Source organism: Geotrypetes seraphini, chromosome 6 (genome assembly GCF_902459505.1).
Source record: "Geotrypetes seraphini chromosome 6, aGeoSer1.1, whole genome shotgun sequence".
Lineage (NCBI taxonomy): Eukaryota > Metazoa > Chordata > Amphibia > Gymnophiona > Dermophiidae > Geotrypetes > Geotrypetes seraphini.
The window spans coordinates 142,950,962-142,971,957 of record NC_047089.1 but is presented as its reverse complement, the minus strand read 5'-3'; the positions used below and the strand labels follow the sequence as shown (position 1 = coordinate 142,971,957).

General features: G+C 43.7%; 1 protein-coding gene across 2 annotated transcripts in view; it reads right to left on the bottom strand.

The window, feature by feature from the left end:
* EIF5B (eukaryotic translation initiation factor 5B) overlaps positions 1-20,996 on the bottom strand; it is a 372,530-nt gene that overhangs the window by 144,643 nt on the left and 206,891 nt on the right. For both annotated transcript variants that reach the window (XM_033950652.1, XM_033950653.1), the window contains exon 12: positions 12,689-12,799. In XM_033950652.1, the coding sequence (XP_033806543.1) occupies positions 12,689-12,799 (111 nt within the window). The remainder of the gene's footprint in view (positions 1-12,688; positions 12,800-20,996) is intronic.

Below are 20,996 nucleotides of genomic sequence, written 5' to 3'. Positions count from 1 at the left end.
GCTATCTTTAGCAATGCAAGCCTCCTCATGTCCACAGACATTGCAGAAACTCAAGAAGATAGCTGAAAAGCATCGTATGATGATTGCACCATATGCTGTCTGATTAAGAGTATTGAACATGTGCTGGAACTCTGACTTCCTATGAGAGGGAAGATACTTGTAATAGTTTGGCATTTGTTTTACCCAGTATTCGAGATAACAGGTAAAATAAAAAATTGTAATTGATGACTATTAGCCAGCAATGGAATACTAGTAGAGACATCTCCCAAATCTGTCCATCGTCTGACCAAAGCGTCAGGTGCTCAGGCTACTTTAAACTGCTACCAGGATATCCAAGGGCATAGTTAGAGCAGAGATGCAAAAGTAATGCTTTCGCAGGGAGACGACTCCTTTCAATGGCTTGATGAGACTGTAGGGATTTTAGTAACTATGGCCTGCGCTTGAAAGAGTAGGAAATTTCACTACTGGCAGATTTTGATTCAAAGCAAAACTTTGAACCACAGAATCATTAATAAGATTCTCATTTTCATAGTGTTCAGTTTGCAAGAAAGGGTTGTTACAGTTTCCTTTGCTGAAGTCCTTCCTGCAGCATAGAGATGCATATACAGTATCAATGTTGGCTGCTTCTAAGAGCTAGTGTAGAAAAGCCAGGCTGTGACGTTTAATTCCATTGTGAATATTGTCACAATCCTATCCCTAAAACGCAGCTTTTGCCAGGGCAGGTCTTAGTGAAACCTGGCCCTTGGATACAGAGGGCAAACCACGGGGATAGGATTGTGACCAAGCCTAAGGAAAAACCTAGTCTTCCCGTAGATACTGAGGTGATTGATTTCCAGGGAGGAGAGGAGGAGCTTCAGAATAGCACACAACAGCCACTGAGGAACCTCTCTCCCTCTGGTGGGTATCAGCTGCAGGGAATGATTAGGCTCCCAAAGTCAGCTAGGAAAAGTAAGCAGAAAACTCCTCCCCCTCAAAGGGCAGGGCAGTTTCCCTTGAGTACTTTTGAGGCTGCTTTGAGAGGGAGAAGGGCAGTCTGTCCTGAACCAGCTCAGGGAAGGATCTCCCCTCCTGAAGGCACCCCAGAGGCTGGGGACTGGGAAATGCAGGAGCCTGACACAGACCCTTTGGACAACCAGCTACCCGGGGTAGAACCTATGGAGTTCAGTGAAAGTTCCAGTCTGCCTGAAGAAGTCCTTATGGAAATCAGCTAAGTGGCAGGGCTGGAGAATGTGAGGCTTATTTCCCTACTGGGGCTGGGGTTTGTACTGCTTTGGAGGACAGGGGGTTTGTTAAGGGAAAACCCTTTGAAGGACTTGTGCTGACAGTGCCTGCACTGCTTGAATTAAGCAGAGAAAAAAAAAAAACGTTTTTTTTTTCTTGTTGCAAGTTTGATTGGTCAGCTGGGATTTATGCTGACTGGATGTGTCAGGGTATGGGTGAGAACCTGAGGGAAGTAAAGTGGGGGAAGAATTCACTAAACAACCGGTTGGGTTAGTGGGGGCCATTAGTGGCATGTCTGTTATTCAGATTATTTAATTGGTGAATTCACTTGCTCCCCTCCCCCCTTTCCAACTCTTGTGGAGCTGGCTAGGGAAGAAGCCAGAACAGCAGAAGGCTTGTGCACCTGAACTGATTCAGCAGTGCTGTGGAATTGAACTTTGTGTGTCAGTGAGAAGAACTGTTCATGCTCTTTTGTTTTTCCTTTGAGAATGGATTTTTGATTACTTACCTGACTAAAGGTCTGAGTTGGTCCCTTTTACTTTTGGTGACCGCTTTTTCTGGAGTTCCTGATTTAAAGTGTTTGCTTTATGACTGTGTATTGTGGAACAAACTATTGAACAAAGCTTATCACTCTTTCCACCGAATAAAGTGGATTACCCAAGACTAATGAATAATTGACTTCTTTTTTGTCTTTTTGGCTTTACTGTTAAGTCAGAGCATAGTTTCCAGCAGGACCTTCCTCCGTTAGGAAGGCACGTCGGAGCAGCGTAACTGTGAGCGCGGGCCGGACCTCCTTGATCCACAGGTACCGGCTCCGCTACAATATTTGAATATCCACACCCATTTTCTGACCTCATGACATCTTCCCTGGATTGACAGCTCTACTATCCAATCAAAACAGATCATTCCTATCCAATTTTAAGTGTTGAAAATCAGCACCAGGACTAAGAGTTCCTAATAGAACATTAACAATGCCTTTTTTTTTTAATTAACTGTCTCCAACTGAACTTATATATCCTTAACTTGTATAATCATATGAACTGTAAAATCACAGAAAAATAAAGGTTATTACCCTCTCACTTGTAAGTTACTCCTCACCAGACCAGCAACATGACCAAATAATGTTCAGTCACATACATTTATGACATCTCTCCTGTACATTGATCAATGTATTCCTGTAATTTCCCTGGTTCCTCATAATTAACAGTCTTATTAAGGTGAATGACTCATCACTGCTGGATAAAAGAGCCTATACTTTGCTTCTTTCTGCCAGAATTTTGGGCGGAGCATTAAAAACTGCTTTCTTACACTCGCCGTTACAGGTGCAAAATCAGGTAGGAAAAGAATCCTTGAATCCTGCCACTTAATATTTTGTTTTTCTTTTGTCATCTTCAGTATTTCCATTACCTGTGAAAAACGTAGCAACTTAAAAATTACCGGTCTGGGACCTTTAAAGCTGTTATTCCTCCTTACTGGGATTCTGTGAGCTCTTTCGAATTCTAACGGCTGTGGAAATTTTAATGAGAAGGTTTTCAGTTTATAAGATCTGAACTAGAGAATGACACGGTGAAAAAATTGGTCCCCGTCACCGCCCCGTCCCCGTCTCACCATCCCCGTCACCGCCCCGTCCCCGTCTCACCATCCTCTTCACCGCCCCGTCACCGCCACTGCCACCCCATTCACCGCCCCGTCACCGCCACTGCAATCCCATTCACTTTTCTTTATTTACGTATAAAGGAAACATTCTTTAAAACTTTAAAACTTAGTTAAATATTAGTTAATAACTATACAAAAACAAAACACGCAGAGAAAAAATTAATTAATATAAATTCTCAAAACTGACACATTTTGATCACTAAATTTAAAATAGTTATTTTTCATACAGTTTTTCAATCACTAATCTTCCACCACCCCTGGGGCTAGCAATGCAAAAAACAAACACGACATGTACTTTAAATGCTTACAAAGTCCCACCTCTTTACTAGAGATCTTACTGAGCTCCTTCAAACCCCCAAGCTCCCATCCCATACACCTCATTTGGGCCAAAAGGGTTTCCGAAAGTACTTTAGCCCAAAGAATGTAGGGCCTCCCTTTAGGTACAATTATTCCAAGGAACCCCAATGGCCAAAATTAGAACCCATGAAGGGACACAGAGCTTGGTCTAGGCACCTAGAGCCACTCCCGCTATAGGAGGGGCCTTAGGTGCTTGGGCCAATCAGGCCCTAGGATCCTGTGGGTTAGGCAGGGGAGGGGAGGGGCGGGCCCGCCTCATTTGGACGGAGGCAGGCCTGCTGGCCAGACGAGCGAGGAGCTGTCCGGTCCAACTTGGAAAGTAAGACTAAGGGGGTTCCGGGGTGGGAGGGTTCGTTGGGGGGGGGGTCCAGCAGGAGGGGTTGGGTACCCTCCTGCCGGCGATCTTAGGGGAGGCCATTGGGAGGACCGGCAGGAGGGGTTGGGTATCCTTCTGCTGCGATTGTCGGGAGGGCCGTTGGGGGGGGTCTACAGGAGGGGTTGGGTGCCCTCCTGCCGTGATCGCTGCCTAACCCACAGGATCCTAGGGCCTGATTGGCCCAAGCACCTAAGGCCCCTCCTATAGCAGGAGTGGCTTTAGGTGCCTAGACCAATCAGGCCCTAGGATCCTGTGGGTTGGGCAGGGTAGGGGCGGGCCCCCCTCATTTGGACGGAGGCAGGCCTGCTGGCCAGACGAGCGAGGAGCTGTCCGGTCCAACTTGGAAAGTAAGACTAAGGGGGTTCCGGGGTGGGAGGGTTCGTTGGCGGGGGGTCCAGCAGGAGGGGTTGGGTACCCTCCTGCCGGCGATCTTAGGGGAGGCCATTGGGAGGACCGGCAGGAGGGGTTGGGTACCCTTCTGCTGCGATTGTCGGGAGGGGTTGATCTGACAAATGAGGAGCACGGTGAAACACAGGTAAATAGCGGTTCCTAGAAGGGGGTACATTGGCCCGCGGGGACAAACCTGTTCACCGTTTCCGCGGTCGGTGAATGGCCTTGTCCCCGTCACCGCAGCGACTGCTAGTTTTCTTCCCCGTTTTCGGCGGTGACCCGCGGCTTAAATGCGGTGGCCGCGGGTAAACCGTCACCGTGTCATTCTCTGATCTGAACCTTCTGCATTCTCCGGGATCCCAATCACTCGTACATTATTTCTTCGTTTTCTGTTGCTCAAATCTTCCAGATCCTTCTTCAAGCGTAAGACAGCCTTGTGGTCAGACTGAGACTGGAACAATTTGATCTCACAAGCCTCTATCCGATGCTCACAGCTTTCAAACTTGTCATTTGAAATTTGTACTTGCTTGGTTAAGTTTCCCATTTCTTCTTGCAGTGATGCCAGCTTAGCTGAATTATCATGAAGTAACACTTGTACACTATTCAAGCTCTCCATCATTTGTTCTAATAACTCTCTGGAGTCTTTGGGTAAAGGCACTTGTGAAGGAGGAATGAGATCAGCCTTCAAACGTTTACTTGATCCTTTAGCAGTAAAAGCTTCCTCCAATCTTGTTTGTTTTCCTGAAGCCATTATAAAAAAAAATATCTTCCTTCAGAGAGGAAAAGCTGTATTTCCACATTGATAAATGAAACTGTTCATTTACAAAAGTTGGATAATTCAAAATATAATAGATGCTGGCACTGTCAACTTGAAATAGGGACATTGGACCATCTGCTATTTTATTGTCCATTGATACTTAATTTTTGGAAGTCAATTTGGGCCAAGATTAACATGGTATTAAGTGTCTCTATTCCATTGTCTTATGACGTGGTTTTATTTGGGACATTGCTGAAACCTAAGTCTCCTAGCTGCTACTATCTCCTTTTAAGCAGGCGGTAATTTTTCAGCTAGCGCACGCTACAGCGTGCGCTCATCTGGTGCGTGCACTAAAAATGCTAGCGCACCTTTGTAAAAGGAGCCCTAAGTGTCCAATTGATACACATAAAAATAGACGACTTATGACAGGGGTGGCCATGCAGTTAATAACTAGAAATTGGAAGAATTTGGATAGGTTGAACTTTTCTTTTTGGTGGGAAACACTTTGTCTGTATTATAGATATGAAAGAATGATAGTGGAAATAATAAAAGGTTCAAAGAGATTTGGAGTCCATTGGAGAAATTTGTCAAAAAGCAGAATGATTGAATCCTCAATTCCTAGATTTTCTTAGATTTCTACACACATTCAGGTAGGGGGGAAGGAAAAGGGGAGAGGGAATAGAGTAATTTGTTTCATTGTTTGTAAGAAAACAAGTGCTGTTATTCGATATATCTGAATGTATATTTGTTTGCATTTTTTAATAAGTTTTGAAAATCAATACAGAAGTTTTAAAAAATAAAAAAATTGAACAGATTGAAAATTTTAGACAAAGGTTAAATCTAAGAATCTAGAATTTTCTGAAAATGACACTGATGACTCCGATAGATTTATTTAAAAAATACCTAGTAGAAAGTTTGAACTTTTCAGCAGTGAATTTTCCACCTTTAAAGTTTTCTACTTACCATATTCCTCTAAAAAGAAAATATCAGATTCTTCTCAGGAAGTTGGGAACCAAGTTCAGTCCCAAGGAAATCGTGATGTAATTCAAGATTTGTCAGCTATTTTGGAAGAGTCCTTTACAGAAATATCTGAAAGATCTACACTTTTGGTTTGTGTTTGAAAATAATTTGAATTTGGTCTTGAAACAATTTTTTCATAAATCGCAGTCCCCATTCTATGGACAAAAAATCTGGATATATCCAGATGTTATAAAAACTACGCAAGATAAAAGGAAGTTGTTTCTAGTCATGAGGGAGGAGACCAGATCCCTGGGAGCTACCTTTTTGCTGGTATACCCCTGCAAATGTGTGGTGAAGTATCTTGAGTTAAAATATATATTCTTTGAACCCCCAACAGCTGAAGCCCTTCAAAGATATGAAAAAGATCATGAGGGGAATAGAGTCAACTAAGGAATGATTAGACATTGGCTCAATTGTTCTCTATCATTAGCCTTTCTTTTAAAGTTTTTCCTTTTGTCTTCTCCTTTTGAGATAATAATTATATGACCCCTTTGATAAAATAGTAGTCTAAGGAGGATTATACATATTTTCTAATTCCTTTCTTATTGATGAAAGTGTGAAAATTTTTCTGTGAATTTTTGTTTCTTCCACATTGCTGTATCAAGAGTTAATCTTGTAAATTTATATTTAAAATGATAAATAAATAATTAAAAAAAAGAATTTTAAATGGAACTTTGTCCAGATGGATTGATGAGGAGTTTAGTGAATTTATTATTTGCTCCACTATTGTGGCAGTGACTGAAAGTGGTCCCATTTATTACTGCATTTCAGGCTATGTTCATGATCAATGTTGAGTCTCGATTCCATTGGGTTGAAGTCTGATGCAGTTTTAGGGAGTACACGGAACAGATTAATCACCTTGTTATTGAAGTAGGTAGCGAAACCTGCAGCGGTCAAGGATTCATACTATAATTTATGGCTTGGGACCTTGATCATATTGTAGACAATTTTGAATAGGTGGTGTGAGTTGGTACCTACTTCTTCAAGTTTTGTATAGATACATTTGCTTTTACAGTTCAAGATTTCGCCATAATACAATTTGCTAAGTAGTCTGCATTTTTTATGTAAGTTATCCATTAGGTTTTTCTTCCATTTGTGTCCAGAGGCTTATGGGGGTGGATCAATTGGGGAGTGGCCTTAGGTGCCCGAGCCAATCAGTGCTTTAGGCCCCTCCCAGTACATCCCAGGATGCACAGGGAAGGAAAAGGCCCATCATTCTGAAAAGGTGGGTCTGCCGGTCTTCAATTTTAAGGTACAAGGAAGGGGAGAGGTTGGAGGGATGGCCCAAAGACAAGCAGGTTTTCAATTTTAAGGTGGGGGAGCTATTGGCATGGGGAGACTCCCAGCATGGGGGAAACCTGACCCCCCTCCCCAAGCAGGAGGGAGTGGGCATCCCTCCTGCTGATTATTTTTTATTTTCTTTTTTACAGTAAGGTGGTCGGGAAAGCAGGTCCTGGTACAGAGTCCCTTGACACTTTTTATTTTTATGAGCATAGATGTTGTACTTGTGTAACACGTGCACAACAGTTGTGCCCATTTAAAAATAAAAAAGCAGCCCCTAGTGTCTTTACCTACTGGTTCAGCTGCTCGGGGCAGGGGAATCCATGATCAGCTGAGCTGGCAGCTGCCCCTGGCTGCTGACCCGGCAGGCAGGAAGATCAGGGGCTGCTTTTGTTTTTGACAAGGCAGGCAGGTGAAGCTGTGCTAGCGATTGGTCTTCTGAGCAAGTGTCAGGCACACTACACTCCCCCTTTTTTTTACTGGCAATTCTCTGTACAAATAGCATGCATATAATTTGCATGCTATTGTGCTAAGCATCACTAGTAAAAGAAAAATCACTCCCACCATGGTATTTTTTATCTTGGTGTCAGAACTTTTCGCATCTGGTCCTTAATGTTTTAAGTGGGATCTGAGTTTAAAGGAAAATATAAAGGTATCAGATAACTGGCACTGGAATTTCTGAACTTAATCTGTAGTTTTGAGGATAACTATACCTCCATTCTTATTGGCTGGTTTTATAATAGTATCTGTACTTCCTTCAAACTTCTCAAAGCTCAATTTTCTTCTTTGGTTAAATTATAGAATATTCTTTTGTTTTTCTTATTCTCTAACTTTTTAACATCTCTGATGACACACTGGTGAAAAGCTGAAATAAGAGGGTCATGGGGCCAGGAAAGATCCATTTTTATTTCCTTTTAACTAATGACCTATCACAATTTACAGTATTTTGTCCTTGAAAAATACTGTGCCTTTTTAATTTTCATTCAAACCAGAAAACATCAATTCTGCTTTATAATGGATCAAACCTGGTCACAGGGGCAAATTTAAGTACTTTTCCTAACACTCTTGTCTGTATATCTGTTAAAGTAAAATTGGATAAATTTATAATTGAGACGTCGAAAGGCTGTATTGTCGACGTTGATTGTAATTCTTTCTCCAAATATCCTCTGCCCCACCCTTTCCCTCTGAACTCCATCCTGGGATGACGACCAAATTCTCTGCAATGAAATCTCTTCTTAATATTCTGATTCCATATTTTGTTTTATATTTAAGTATTTTTATTGATTTCAAGTAAACTTGTACAGAAAGCAAATTTAACCACAGCATATTACAATCATATAAATCCATGCTTAACAATGTTAAGCAGATTACAAAAGAAACTATTATGGTAAAATTAGCTCAAGTCCTCTTTGGATCCAAGAATTAATTGTGAGAAAACATTAAGAAAACAATCAAAGAAGTAATGCTATTCCTATAAATCGGGAAGGAAGTTACTATTTTCTTTAGAGCTTAACCTTGAGTTTTTTCTTTGTCCAGACGGGATATCACCAGAAAATTAGTCAAATGTTGAAGTTCAAAGAATACATATTTAATTGAATGATAACGGACAATGCACTTACAGGGATGTCTCAAATAAAATGTAGTCCCTAATGAGATGACCCCTGGTTTCAAAAGAAGGAAATCACGTCTACGTTTTTGCATTTCCCTTGTAACATCAGGGAATATTTGAATTTTACAACCAAGAAATTCCTTTTGTTTATTCTTTAGAAATAGTCTCAATAACCAAGATTTATCAACAGAGAGAGCCAAAGTAGCTACTAATGTTGCAGGTGTTACCACTTCCTTATCTGACTTCTCCAAAATCTCAGTAATATTCAATACCTGTCCTTCAGTAGGCTCAGGTTGCTGTTGATGTGGAGTTTTACTGGGGAGATAATAAACTTGAGCAAATGGTGGCAGATTACCTTCCGGTATTTCCAAAATTTCTAATAAATATCTCTTAAGCATATCTCTAGGAGTTACCATGGTTATCCTTGGAAAGTTTATCAATCTCACATTGTTACTACATGCCTGATTCTCTAAGGACTCCACTTTTCTTCTAAGGTTCAAATTGTCTTTAATTATAGTTTCCTGGAGTTGTTTTATTGAAACCATATCCTGCTGAGTCTTTTGAAGTAAATTATTAGAAGAAGTCATATCCAACATTAATTTTCCCAGTTCTTCTGAATGGTGGATAAGTTTATTTTCAATCTGTTGGAAATTGGGACTAATTACCCTTGCAAAATTTGCTACCAGTTCCCATAGGGCTTCTAAGGTCACCTCAGCAGGTCTATCCCAAAAAGTAGCTTGTATTGTAGTACAGAGTCTCTCACCTTCCTTTGGATGTTCTGGTTTCTGTTCCCTCTGGTTCAATCCTCCTCCAGGTGTTATGGGCCCCACAGCGTCTTCTTTGGAGATTACCTGAACCGGGATCTCCATTTCCAAGCTTCCCAAAGTTAGATTGTCTGCCTCTAGGGAAAGTAATACCCCTTCCTCCGGGGTTTCCTGACCCCTGGGTGAGCTGGCCAACTGTGGTGGAGGAGGCGGTGCTCTGACATCCGGGCTAAGAGTGGTGTCTAGCCCAGGAGGAGTCCCGTCGGTCTCACCAACACCGGGGACCCTCAGCGGGCTTATAGAAACCGGATCCCCTGGAGCAGCTCCCTGCATCCTCCAAAGATGTTCTTGAATGTTGCCGAGGGACGGCATCTCGGAGCGCCACGAGGCGCCAGCAGCGCTCCTGCCTCTCCTCTTCAGCACTACAGGTACGTCCAGGCCGGAAACAAGTTTTCAGCCGAAAATCGTTCAAAAAGAAGCGCTTCAATCGGGGGCTTGTTCCCAACCTCCTAGGCTACGGCCATCTTGGATCCTCGCAAAAATGCTTTCCTATTTTGTTTAAAAAATCATCATATATATGGTTATCACCCAGGGCCATTATGGAATCATGTTGTCTGTGAATGTCTCCTGGAACTAAAGTAGATTCATCCCTGGAGTAGATCAAGGGGAAATGTCTGTGATAAAATGTCTGTTTACTATTATTCTGTACCTTTGGCACCACTCAAGGATAAATGTTTCCTTTCTTATAATCATTCTCTTTGTGTCTAAATTTTTCATAATTATTTTCTATGTCCATCCTGAAATCATCGAACTTAGGGCTCCTTTTATCAAGCAGCAGTAGAGCCTTTTACTGTGGGCTGGTGAGGTAAAGGATCCAACACTCATTCAATTCCTATGAATGACGGAGCATTTACCTCACTGGCCTGCGGTAAAAAGCTCTACCGCTGCTTGATAAAAGGAGCCCTTAGAGTTTAAAGATGTCATATGTACTTCAAATTTAGGATTAACATTTTGAGATGTTCAGTTTTCTCTATTATGACTCTTGATTCCCTCTAATTTTTCTTTGGAGGTCTCTATTAGAAGAATCATTAATCAATCATAACATAACATCATGCTTATAAACTGCAAACACTTACTTAACATTGCACACCACTTGTCCCAAAAAACTTTTTTGTCCTTACATAATTGGTGTTCTTAAATTCTAAGACCCTGAGGAATTTGTTGTACTCTTCAATAGTGTATCAAAGTAGAATAATGAAGTTCATATCTGATAAAATTTTCTCTTCCCAATTAAATCTTGCCATTTGTCTACTAGAGTTTCTTTGTCCGACTCTTTGAAAGATATGGGTTTCTGAAAAAGTTGAAGATGATCCCAGGAAAACTAAGAATATTATCCAATTTCTGGAAGACCATCCCTTAAGCATGCAGAGATATATGAAGAAGAGGGCCAAAGTACATCAACATGAAGTATACAGCACATAACACCAAGGATCATCCAGACTAGGGACAATCAAATACCTTTTATTGCTGGACACAACATGGAGCATGTTTTGGCAAAAAACGTCTCAGGGGTCAATACAAAAAAAATACATAGAAATTAGGGATGCAGATATAATGTGCTAAATCTTTAACGCAAATTAATAAAATTAATCATGATTAATATGATTATCTTCTCTGGGGGGTGCTAAGACCCCTTCTTCAAGCTGCCATCTATAATATTCGGGTTGCTGGCAGCATCAGTCAACTGAATATGCTGGCTTCAGCGGCCCCAGACATTTCCCTCTGCAGGACATGAAGCTGAAGCCGAGGGAAAGCTTCTGGAGCTGCCGAAGGCTGCATGTTCAGCTGACTGATGCTGCAGGCAGCCTGAAGGAGAAAAGAGACAGAGAGGTATACCATCCCCCGGGGGGAGAAATAATGCACCCAATTGGGGAAAGGGCAGATTATAAATGGAAAGGAAGGGCAGAGAGAGGACAGATGCTAGATGGAGGAAGAGAGCTGGTACATTGAGGAGGGCAAGGAGAGAGAAATATTCTGGACACGGTGCAAGGGGAGAGAGAGAATATGCATGAGGGGGGAAGGAGAGGAAAGAAGAACTGGACTCAGGGCAAGAAGGGAGCAAGGTACTCCATCGAGGGGAGGACGTGCAAGGAAGGAGAGAGGTAATGCTTGGGGGTCATTGAGGAAGAAAGAAGCACTAGACTAGAGGGGGAGGTGCTGCATAAGGGAAAGAAAGGATAGAGATGCTGCATTGGGGGTAAGGAGGGAAAGAGAAGCTGAACTTGGGGAGGGAAGAGAGAGATCCACTGAGGGGACTAAGGACAAGAAGAGGGAACCGGATTTAAAGAGGTAGGGAGAACAATACTAGGTATGAGGGGTGAGTGGGGAGAAGTAAAGATGAAACATACTGGCCTGAAGGGAAGAGAAAGGAGAGACCAGGATAGAGCTGAGAGGGTGAGTACAGAGAAAGGAAACAGGAACTAGGTAGTAGATCAAGTTTCAGATAAACAAGTAGTTTATGCTTAATTTCAGGAATTTTTTTGTTTGTTGCATTTTATTTAAAAATAACTTACATATTAATCATGATTAATTGCTAAAACACAACATAATTAATCACAATTAAAAATTTTTACTCTTCCTGCAGCCCTAATATAAATTAACTAATTTTACACATAAACAAACATTACATGATGTGCCTACCTTCGTGTGATGTACTGTGGCCCTATTCTACATTTATATTTGTGATTTTGTAAACAATTTTAAATGACATTTTAGTCAGGAAAATGATTTATAAATGTGACTAAATAAACAAATAAAATAAATTGCTGTCATGGTATGTATAAAACAAAACTAATTTGGAGAGACTGCACCAGCATGAACTACCAACCAGAAACCATAATATTTTTATTATATACATAGAAACATAAAGTATGATGGCAGAAAAGGGCCGTCGGCCCAACACGTCTGCCCACTCCCTCTAAGCAATTCCCCTAAGTGAACCCACATGTTTTCCCCATCATTTCTTGAAGTCGGGCACATTGCTGGCCTCAACTACCTGACGTGGAAGGCCATTCCAACGATCAACCACCCTTTCGGTGAAGGGCCTACTAATTATTAAATTTAGGCATACTTTACTAATCATTCCATTATCGCCATTTTAAGCAAAAGATGAGACATTAGAAATAATGTGTGAAAACAAGACAAACCAATGGACTCAATTAAATACAAATTTAGAATCAGTCAAAAGTCTTACTTACACTCTTCACCATCTTAGTCTGCTCATTAATGGCCTCCAAAGGTACATTAGTGGCCCCGATTTGCTGAGTGATACCACCAGCTTCACTATCTTGTACATGAGTGTGTCTCAGCTATGGAAAAGGAAAATACAAAAAATGCCCAGATTCAGAATGTAGAGGAGGCCCAAGGGGTTTAAAACCAAACACTTAAATGTTTAAAAAACTAAGTAAATGAACTGTGAATTTATGACATGACAGTTTGAGAACCGACTACACACTAAGACTGAAAAAGCACAGTTACTTACCTGTAACAGGTGTTATCCAGGGACAGCAGGCAGATAGTCTCACAAGTGGATGACGTCATCCATGGAAGCTGGCATGGACCATCTAAAGTAAACTGTCACTTTAAGAGATTAAAAGACTGCCCATACATTCAAAAATAAGAATTGCCATACTGGGACAGACCAAAGGTCTGATTTCATCCTGATTCCAAAATTGGCCAACCCAGAACCCAAATACCTAGCTAGATCCCAAGTAGTAAAACAATTGATTTTATGCTGCATATCCTAGGAATAAGCAGTGGATTTCCCCAGGCCATCTCAATAATGACCTATAGACTTCTTTTTTTAGGAAATTTCCAAACCTTTTATAAACCCTGCTAAGCTAACTGATTTCACCACATTCTTCGGCAACACATTTCACAATTTAATTAAATGTTGCAAGTGTGGGTGCCTTTCTGCCCACTGCCAGCTTGCAGGACCATCAGTTCAGTAACAAAGCTAAGAGGCCAAGAAGGGGAGGTGGGCGGGTTGTGAGAAAAGCTGCCTGATGTCCCTGGATAACATTTGTTACAGGTAACCATGCTTTATCCCAGAACAAGCAGGCAGCATATTTGCACAAGTGAGGACTCTACAGCTAACAAAGAGGGCTGGAGGGCAATTGGCTTCTAGTTGGAGATTAAATTTTGGAGAACTTTGTAGCCAAACTGACTATCCTGTCTGGACAGATTTTCCAAGCAGTAATGGGTCGTGAATGTATGAACTGATGACTACCGGTAGGTGTCTGCTTTACAGATGTCTTCAGTAGGAGTGAAGCTTAGATGGGCTATGGAAGTTGCCATTGCTCAGACCCTATGTGCAGTAACAGGACCCTTTTGTGTCAGACCAGTCCGAGTATAGCAGAACGAGATACAGTCCCCAATCCATGTGGAGATTGTTTTCTTGATTACAGGGGGTTCCCATCTTGTTTGGATCAAATGACAGGAACAGCTGAGAACGAAAGATTAGGTTTCTTACCTCTGCTAATCTTTCTTGTAAATATCCTCTGAAGTCTACACATTAGGGATAATTTCTTCCAGCCTTAAACTGTAGGGAACTTAAAACCAAATTCTAGTCCCTCCTCCAATGGTCATCTCCTGTTACCCCCTGAAATTTCAGGTAGTACACAAGCCAGGTAGATCTATATCAAAAAACAGAAAACAAAAGAAAAGACAGAGGGGATGCAGGAACTTCCCGCAACATAACAATTCTGCTCAAGATAAACAATTCTAATACCAATTAGAGGCCTATGGCCAAACTTTGCATAAACATCAAATTTGAAAAAGAAACAAATTGCAAACAGCATAAATTTGGATAACGGAGACACAGCCTAAGGGTTAAGGGAACAATCACCCGGGAACCCCTAAAACCTTAGATAAAGGAATGAGAATGGAATTCTTAGTGAGGCTGGTCAAAAACAGAAATCCAACTTACCAGTTACTGGTCAGGCAACCTCAGAATAGGACAGACAAATCTGGGAAGGTGTATAGACTCCAAAGGATATTTCCAAGAAAGAAGATTAGCAGAGGTAAGAAACCTAACCTTTTGTTCTTGTACAATTCCTCTGGAGTCTACACATTAGGGACATATCAAAGCAATCCCAGCACATCAGGGGGAGCCCAATGAGCCCACCACCAGGACTGAAACCCCAAAAACTGCATCTTGCTTTGCCACCACATCAAGTCGGAAGAACTTTATAAAGCTATGTAGAGAGGCCCAAGTGGTCACCCTGCAAATCTCCTCAGGAGAAACAGCTGTGCATTCTGCCCAAGAGGAAGCCATTCCTCTGGTAGAGTGAGCCTACACCCCAAGGGGAGGCTTCTTCCCCACTGACACATAGGCAAGCAGGCAAACACCGCAAGGATCCATCCTTAGAAGCAGGCCTGCCCCGCCGGGCAGGACCCACCAGCAAAAACAGATGGACTGAAAGATGGAAGTCAGTCGTGGCCTCCAGGTATCTCAGAAGGAGACGCTGCATTTCCAGAAACTGCAAAACACGGTCTTTCGACTTGGGGCTCGACGGAACAAAAGTGGGCAGCCTATCTTCCTGATTGACATGGAACACGGAGACCACTTTCGGAAGAAAAGAAGGTACTGTCCTGAAAAGGACCGCAGAATCCGTGATGTGGAGAAAAGGATCTGTGCACGAAACAGCTTGGAGCTCCAAAACTCTATATGCAGAAGTGACCACTACAAGGAAAACAGTCTTGATGGTGAGATCCTTCAGAGAGATCTGATCCAGGGGCTCGTAGGACGGACAAGCCAGCTAGTGGAGAACCAGGTTCAAATTCCACAGTGGACTAGGCAACCACAAAGGAGGCCGCAGCCTCTCCAACCTCCACAAGAAGTGGGAAATGTCCGGGTGAGATGCCAGTGAACCTGAGAGTAGTGAGACCCAAGCAATAGTCCCGCAATCTGTACATGGAGTGAAGAAACTGCAAGTCCTTTCCTGATGCCAGCTTCCAGGAAGTTCAGGACCTGTGATACTGAAGGGGCCGAAGGATCCACCTGAATCCTCTCACACCAAGCCTGAAAGTACTTCCATGCTTTTGCATAGGCTGACGAAGTGGATTTCTGCTTACTCTGTAGGAGCGTAGTAATGACCGCAGACAAATAGCCCCTAGCCGTCAATGTTGCGCGCTCAAAAGCCAAGCCGTAAGACCAAAGCGGTCCGGATCTGGGAGCACTATGGGCCCCTGCGTGAGCAGCCGTGGATGGCAAGGAAGTCGCAGACTCCTCACTAAGCTCAACCGCACCAGGTCTGCATACCATGGCCTTCTAGGCCAGTTCGAGGCCACAAGAATCACCTGGCCCAAGTGAGAGGCCACTCGGTGCAGAACACGCTCTATCATGGGCCACGGGGGAAAGACATAGAGGAGCTTTCCCTGGGGCCAAGGCTGTACCAGGGAGTCCAACATTTCGCCGTCGACCTCTTGGCAGCGGCTGAAGAATTTGACTGCCTTACGGTTCCTGTCTGATGCCATCAGATCGAAGGATGGACGGCCCCACCACCAGACTATGGACTCGAACACTATCCTGGATAGAGACCATTCCCCCGGATCCAGAATCTGCTGACTTAGAAAGTCTGCCTGAACGTTGTCGACGCCCACCATGTGGGCCCAGGAAAAGAGCATCTGAGCTTCCAGGCTCAGTAGAGGGCTCTTTGTGCCTCCCTGGTGGTTGACATAGGCTACCACAGTTGCATTTTCTGAGAACACTCGAACAGCTTGCCGATGGAGACACTTCTGAAATCGCAACAAGACCAGCTGGATCGCTCGCAACTCGAGGCAATTGATCGACCATCTGCTCTCCAAAGCAGACCACCAGCCTGGCGCTGGGATATATCTGCAAACTGCACCCCAAGTCCCAGACGGACAGATTCGCATTCGTGGTCAGAGTCACCCAGTCCAAGACTTCCAGAGAAAGCCTTCTGTCCAGAGTCAGTGGATTCAACCACTACAGCATGCTGCTGAAGGCTGCCGCCGTCCAAGGAGGCGGCATACCCAGCGAATCCTGCTGGGGATTCCACCGAGACAAGAGAGACTGCTGAAGAGGCTGGAGCCGCGCTCTGGCCCACAGAATCACATCTATGGTCACCACCATGAGACCCAGGACCTGCAGACCTGCCAGGCCAACGGAGCCGGAACTGCCAATGTTTGGTCCACAAAGAGAGAAAAATCTGTTACCGTGTGGTTTTTTTCAAATGCAGGGCATGCAGCATCTGTGAGATTACTATATCATTGAAAGTTTTCAGTAACCCGATAGATGGGAAGCAATATGCTATTAAGCATTTTTTGACTTGTATATCGGATCATTTATGTGATATCATGCCCATGCAACAAATGGTACATGGACATGTCAACCCGTCCTTTTAGAACTAGGAAGGAACATAAATCTAGTCTCAAACGTGGAAAACAAAATGCACCCCTAGTCGACCATTGCATACAGTTAAAACATAAATTTTCAGATCTTAGGTGTTTCTGCATAGACAAAGAAGTTTCAAATAGTCGAGGGGGAGTCCGACAAAAAAAGTTACATCAGCGTGAATCACGTTGGATTTTCAGACTGGGTACTCTGAAGCCAGGAGGGTTGAATGCGTCAGTGGATTGATGTTCATTTTTCTAGTATAGAATGATGAATGATTATAAACAGTTTAATAATTATAATGATCAATGCGCATGTGTCTGAATAATGATGACATCACTAGGATTTACTTTAATAGCACATGCATTGCATCCAACAATTGCCGCGCCACTTTTTGCTTATGAATGGAAGCAAAGCTGTTCAGTGAATAACCTCTTATATAGTAGGTCAGTTGCCTCTTATATGTTTAAATGTAGACCCCTGAAGAAGCCAATAAATTGGCGAAACGGGTCCCGTTGGGCCATGAACAAGACTACAAATGTTTATGACAGAAGAACCAGCTGACAGACTTTAAGATAAGTGCTGGTCTCTGTCATCGATAATGCCAATGCTATCAAGCATTTTTTGAAAATTATATATAAGAATTATATTTTAAAATTATTTAAAAAATAGAATGCATTAAGCTCAATGAAAGACACCATTTACCTACTAAAAGCTGATTTAAACCTCTGTGAGCAATCAGCGCAACCGTCTGAGAACTTTTTTGCGTGGTGAATCATATACATATTGGAGACAATTGTGTTTACAAGTCCTATATTTTGTTGGTTGCGAGGCGGGGAGGAATTTTTCTATTGTTTGTGTATTAGTCTTCTTTATGTTGATCACCTAGCCAAGACACTCCAGCAATTGCACCACCCGATGAACTGCCCTGCAACCCTCCGCTAGCAAGGGGGCTCTGATCAGCCAGTCATCCAGGTATGGATGGACTAGGGCACCCTGCGAGCGCAGGTGAGCAGCCACTACCACCATGATCTTGGTGAAAGTTCTGGGTGCCGAGGCAAGGCCAAAGGGCAGAGCTGCAAACTGGAAGTGCTGCCCCAGCACATGGAAATGCAGGAGCCTCCTGTGTTCCTGAAAAATTGATATGTGGAGATACGCCTCCGTGAAATCCAAGGAAGCCAAGAACTCTCCGGGCGCCACTGCCGCTATAACTGAACGCACCATTTTCATCCAGAAACGCTGAACTCACAGGTATGCATTCACTGCCTTTAGATCCAGAATAGGTCTCCAATCTGTGGAGCCTTTCTTTGGCGCGATGAAGTATATCAAGCATCTCCCTGAGCCCAAATCATCCTCTGGAACTGGCTCTATTGCTGCCGGATCTAGCAGCCTGTGAACAGTGGCCTGCATGCACCGGGATCTCTCTGGATATTTCGTGTGCGAAGCCAGGAAGAAGTCCGACGGAGGTCGGTAAAATCCCAGTCTGAAACCCTCTCTGAGAACTTCGAGGACCCACCGGTCTGAAGCTATCCTCTGCCACTCTAGTAGGTAGGCTGAAAGCCGCCCCTGTGAGGGAGAGGCGCCAGAGGCCTGGCATCAGAACTGCTTCTTAGAGGGAGCAGGAGGACATTTGTTGGGACTACTGACAGCCTGGACCTCCAAAGCGAGGTTTGGATGAGGCTCCGAAATGTTGGCCCACCACCGAGGGTCCGGCGTACTGGTGAGGGCACCGGTAGGGATGAAAATTCGGCCGTCCCGAACCCCGGCTCGGTGAGGTTTAGACCCAGGCAGTACCTTTGGCTTATGGTCCTGAACACTGGCCAGGAGGTCATCTAGACCCTGGCCAAACAAGAGCAAACCTTTAAAAGGCAATCTGTTCAGCATGGCTTTGGAAGAAGAATCACCAGACCACTGACGAATCCAGAGCATTCGCCGGGCTGACATTGAATAAACTCTAAGCTTAGCAAAGACCTTCATGTCATCGAGGGCATCTGACAAATAATTCACCCCGGAGACCAGGAAATCTAGGTCTCGAAGAATTACATCCTCGGGATCATGGCATAGTTTGGAGTGACAAGCATGGGAGACAAAAGAGGTGGCCACTGTAGCTCTCAATCCCACTGTCACAGAATCGAAAAGGCGCTTGAGGACAAAATCTACTCGCCTGTCTTGAACATCTTTGAAGACTACCCTTCCATCAGAGGGCAAGGATGTACGCTTAGTAATCTGCACTACAGCCAAAACCACTTTCTGTGGAGCCAGGCGTTTGGTGAACTCCAGGACATAGGATTCAAACTTGCCATGGCCCTAGCTCATTTAAGGGGACCCTCCGGGGACTCCCAGACCTCTGAGAGAATCCTAGCCAAGTCCGGTTTGTCCAGAAAGGAAGCGGACAGGGGACGTTGATCACTCATGACGGAACATTCTGCCTGTTCCTGATGGTCTGAATTCAGGTTCAGCTCCCCAAGGGACTCAAAAATAATATCAGTCAGTTGGCTATTCTTTAAATAGCTGGCGCATTGCTGGATAATCTCCAAGAACTTGGGACCCACTGTCATGATGATCACTAAGACCCACAAGATTAGCCAATCAGATAATGTCGCCAAGGAAACCTGTGACAGCAAAGGGACAGAGATTGAAGCAGGAGCTATAGCGGAAACCGCCCACCTGCTCTCTGGTGTCCCTGAAATAGAACCAAGATATGCTGGAATCCAGAGGAGGGACAGACTCCATCTACTGCAGTGGATTCTGAGTGGAAGAAACAGGCATAGCCTTTTTAACCAGAAAAGCCTGATACATCATGTTCACAAATTCTGGGGGAAAGAAATCACCAGTGGCAAGGATCCCTCTGTCTTAGAGTGCTTAGATGGTTTATGATACTTTTCCCCGGAGCAGCGCTTGCATTTTGCCGAAGCGCTCTCCACACCCTTTTTAGGTGCACCGGACTCTCCATTCGCTTCTCTGAGTGAAGTGGAGGTAAGCAGGGCCTCTCCAGAGGAGGGGAGCGTGGAATCTGTGCACGCTTTACCCCCTAGGGGGCCGCTGCACACATTACATTACATTAGGGATTTCTATTCCGCCATTACCTTGCAGTTCAAGGCAGATTACAAAAGAATTATCAAGGAAGTATTACAACAAGAACTTACCATAATACACAGCTGTGAATCCGGCAGCAATCCACAACAATTATGGCAAGAATCCATGCCATTCTGTCTTGAGGAGGCAATCTGTGAAGTTTGGATCAAAAACGAAGCTCCTAAGGTTAAAAAAAAAAAAAATCCAAGATGGCCACCATGGGTGCTGATTTTGCCCTAAAAAGGCCTGGGAAAATCAGCAATTTTGCGATTTTACAGGTGGGGGGAGGGCTAAGACATGCAGGGAAACCACTCAAAAAACACTTTTGAAGACCCCTCCACAAAATCACCAAACCAGAATGCACAGAGATACTTACAGTGGCATGTGCTGCAATAAAAATCAATGGCAAGCAAGCTAAACACTGAGCATACAAGGAGATCAATATCTCAGGAGCTGAGAAAACTGGATTTCAGGTCTTCTGACCGTATCACCTTCCCTGTCACCTCAGACAGTGACTACCATAACCTCTCAGGGCAATTAGACAAGACATGCAGTCCGGTCCTGATTGCGCCTTCACGGAACCGCGCAGCCTGCACTCTATCCCTTAGTGGACGAACCCAGGGTGAGATGGCTCCCGATCCCCGAGACCCGATCTGACCTGCAGGCTGTCCAGGGGGTTTACTGCAGTGGCAGGGAACCCCCCGAATGCAGACCATTTTAAATTTTAAAAAGTCTGCGATCTCCCGTCAAAGGATGTCCCTGCAGGGTGAATCCGCAGCACTAGAGCAATACCCGTGCCAAATATTAATTAACTAGAACTCAGAAAAAAAAAAAAAAACAAGCCCCTACAGAGAGGGGTAACAGGAGATGACCACTGGAGGAGGAGGTAAAATTTGGTTTTAAATTCACTACAGTTTAAAGCTGAAAGAGATTAACAACCCTAATGTGTAGACTCCAGAGGAATTGTACAAGAAGTTCTGTGAGGCTTGGTTCTATCCAAGTAGCAAGCTAGAACATGTCTACAGTCCAGTGTGTGAAGCTCTCTCACCAGGGTGTTTATGTGGTTTTGGAAA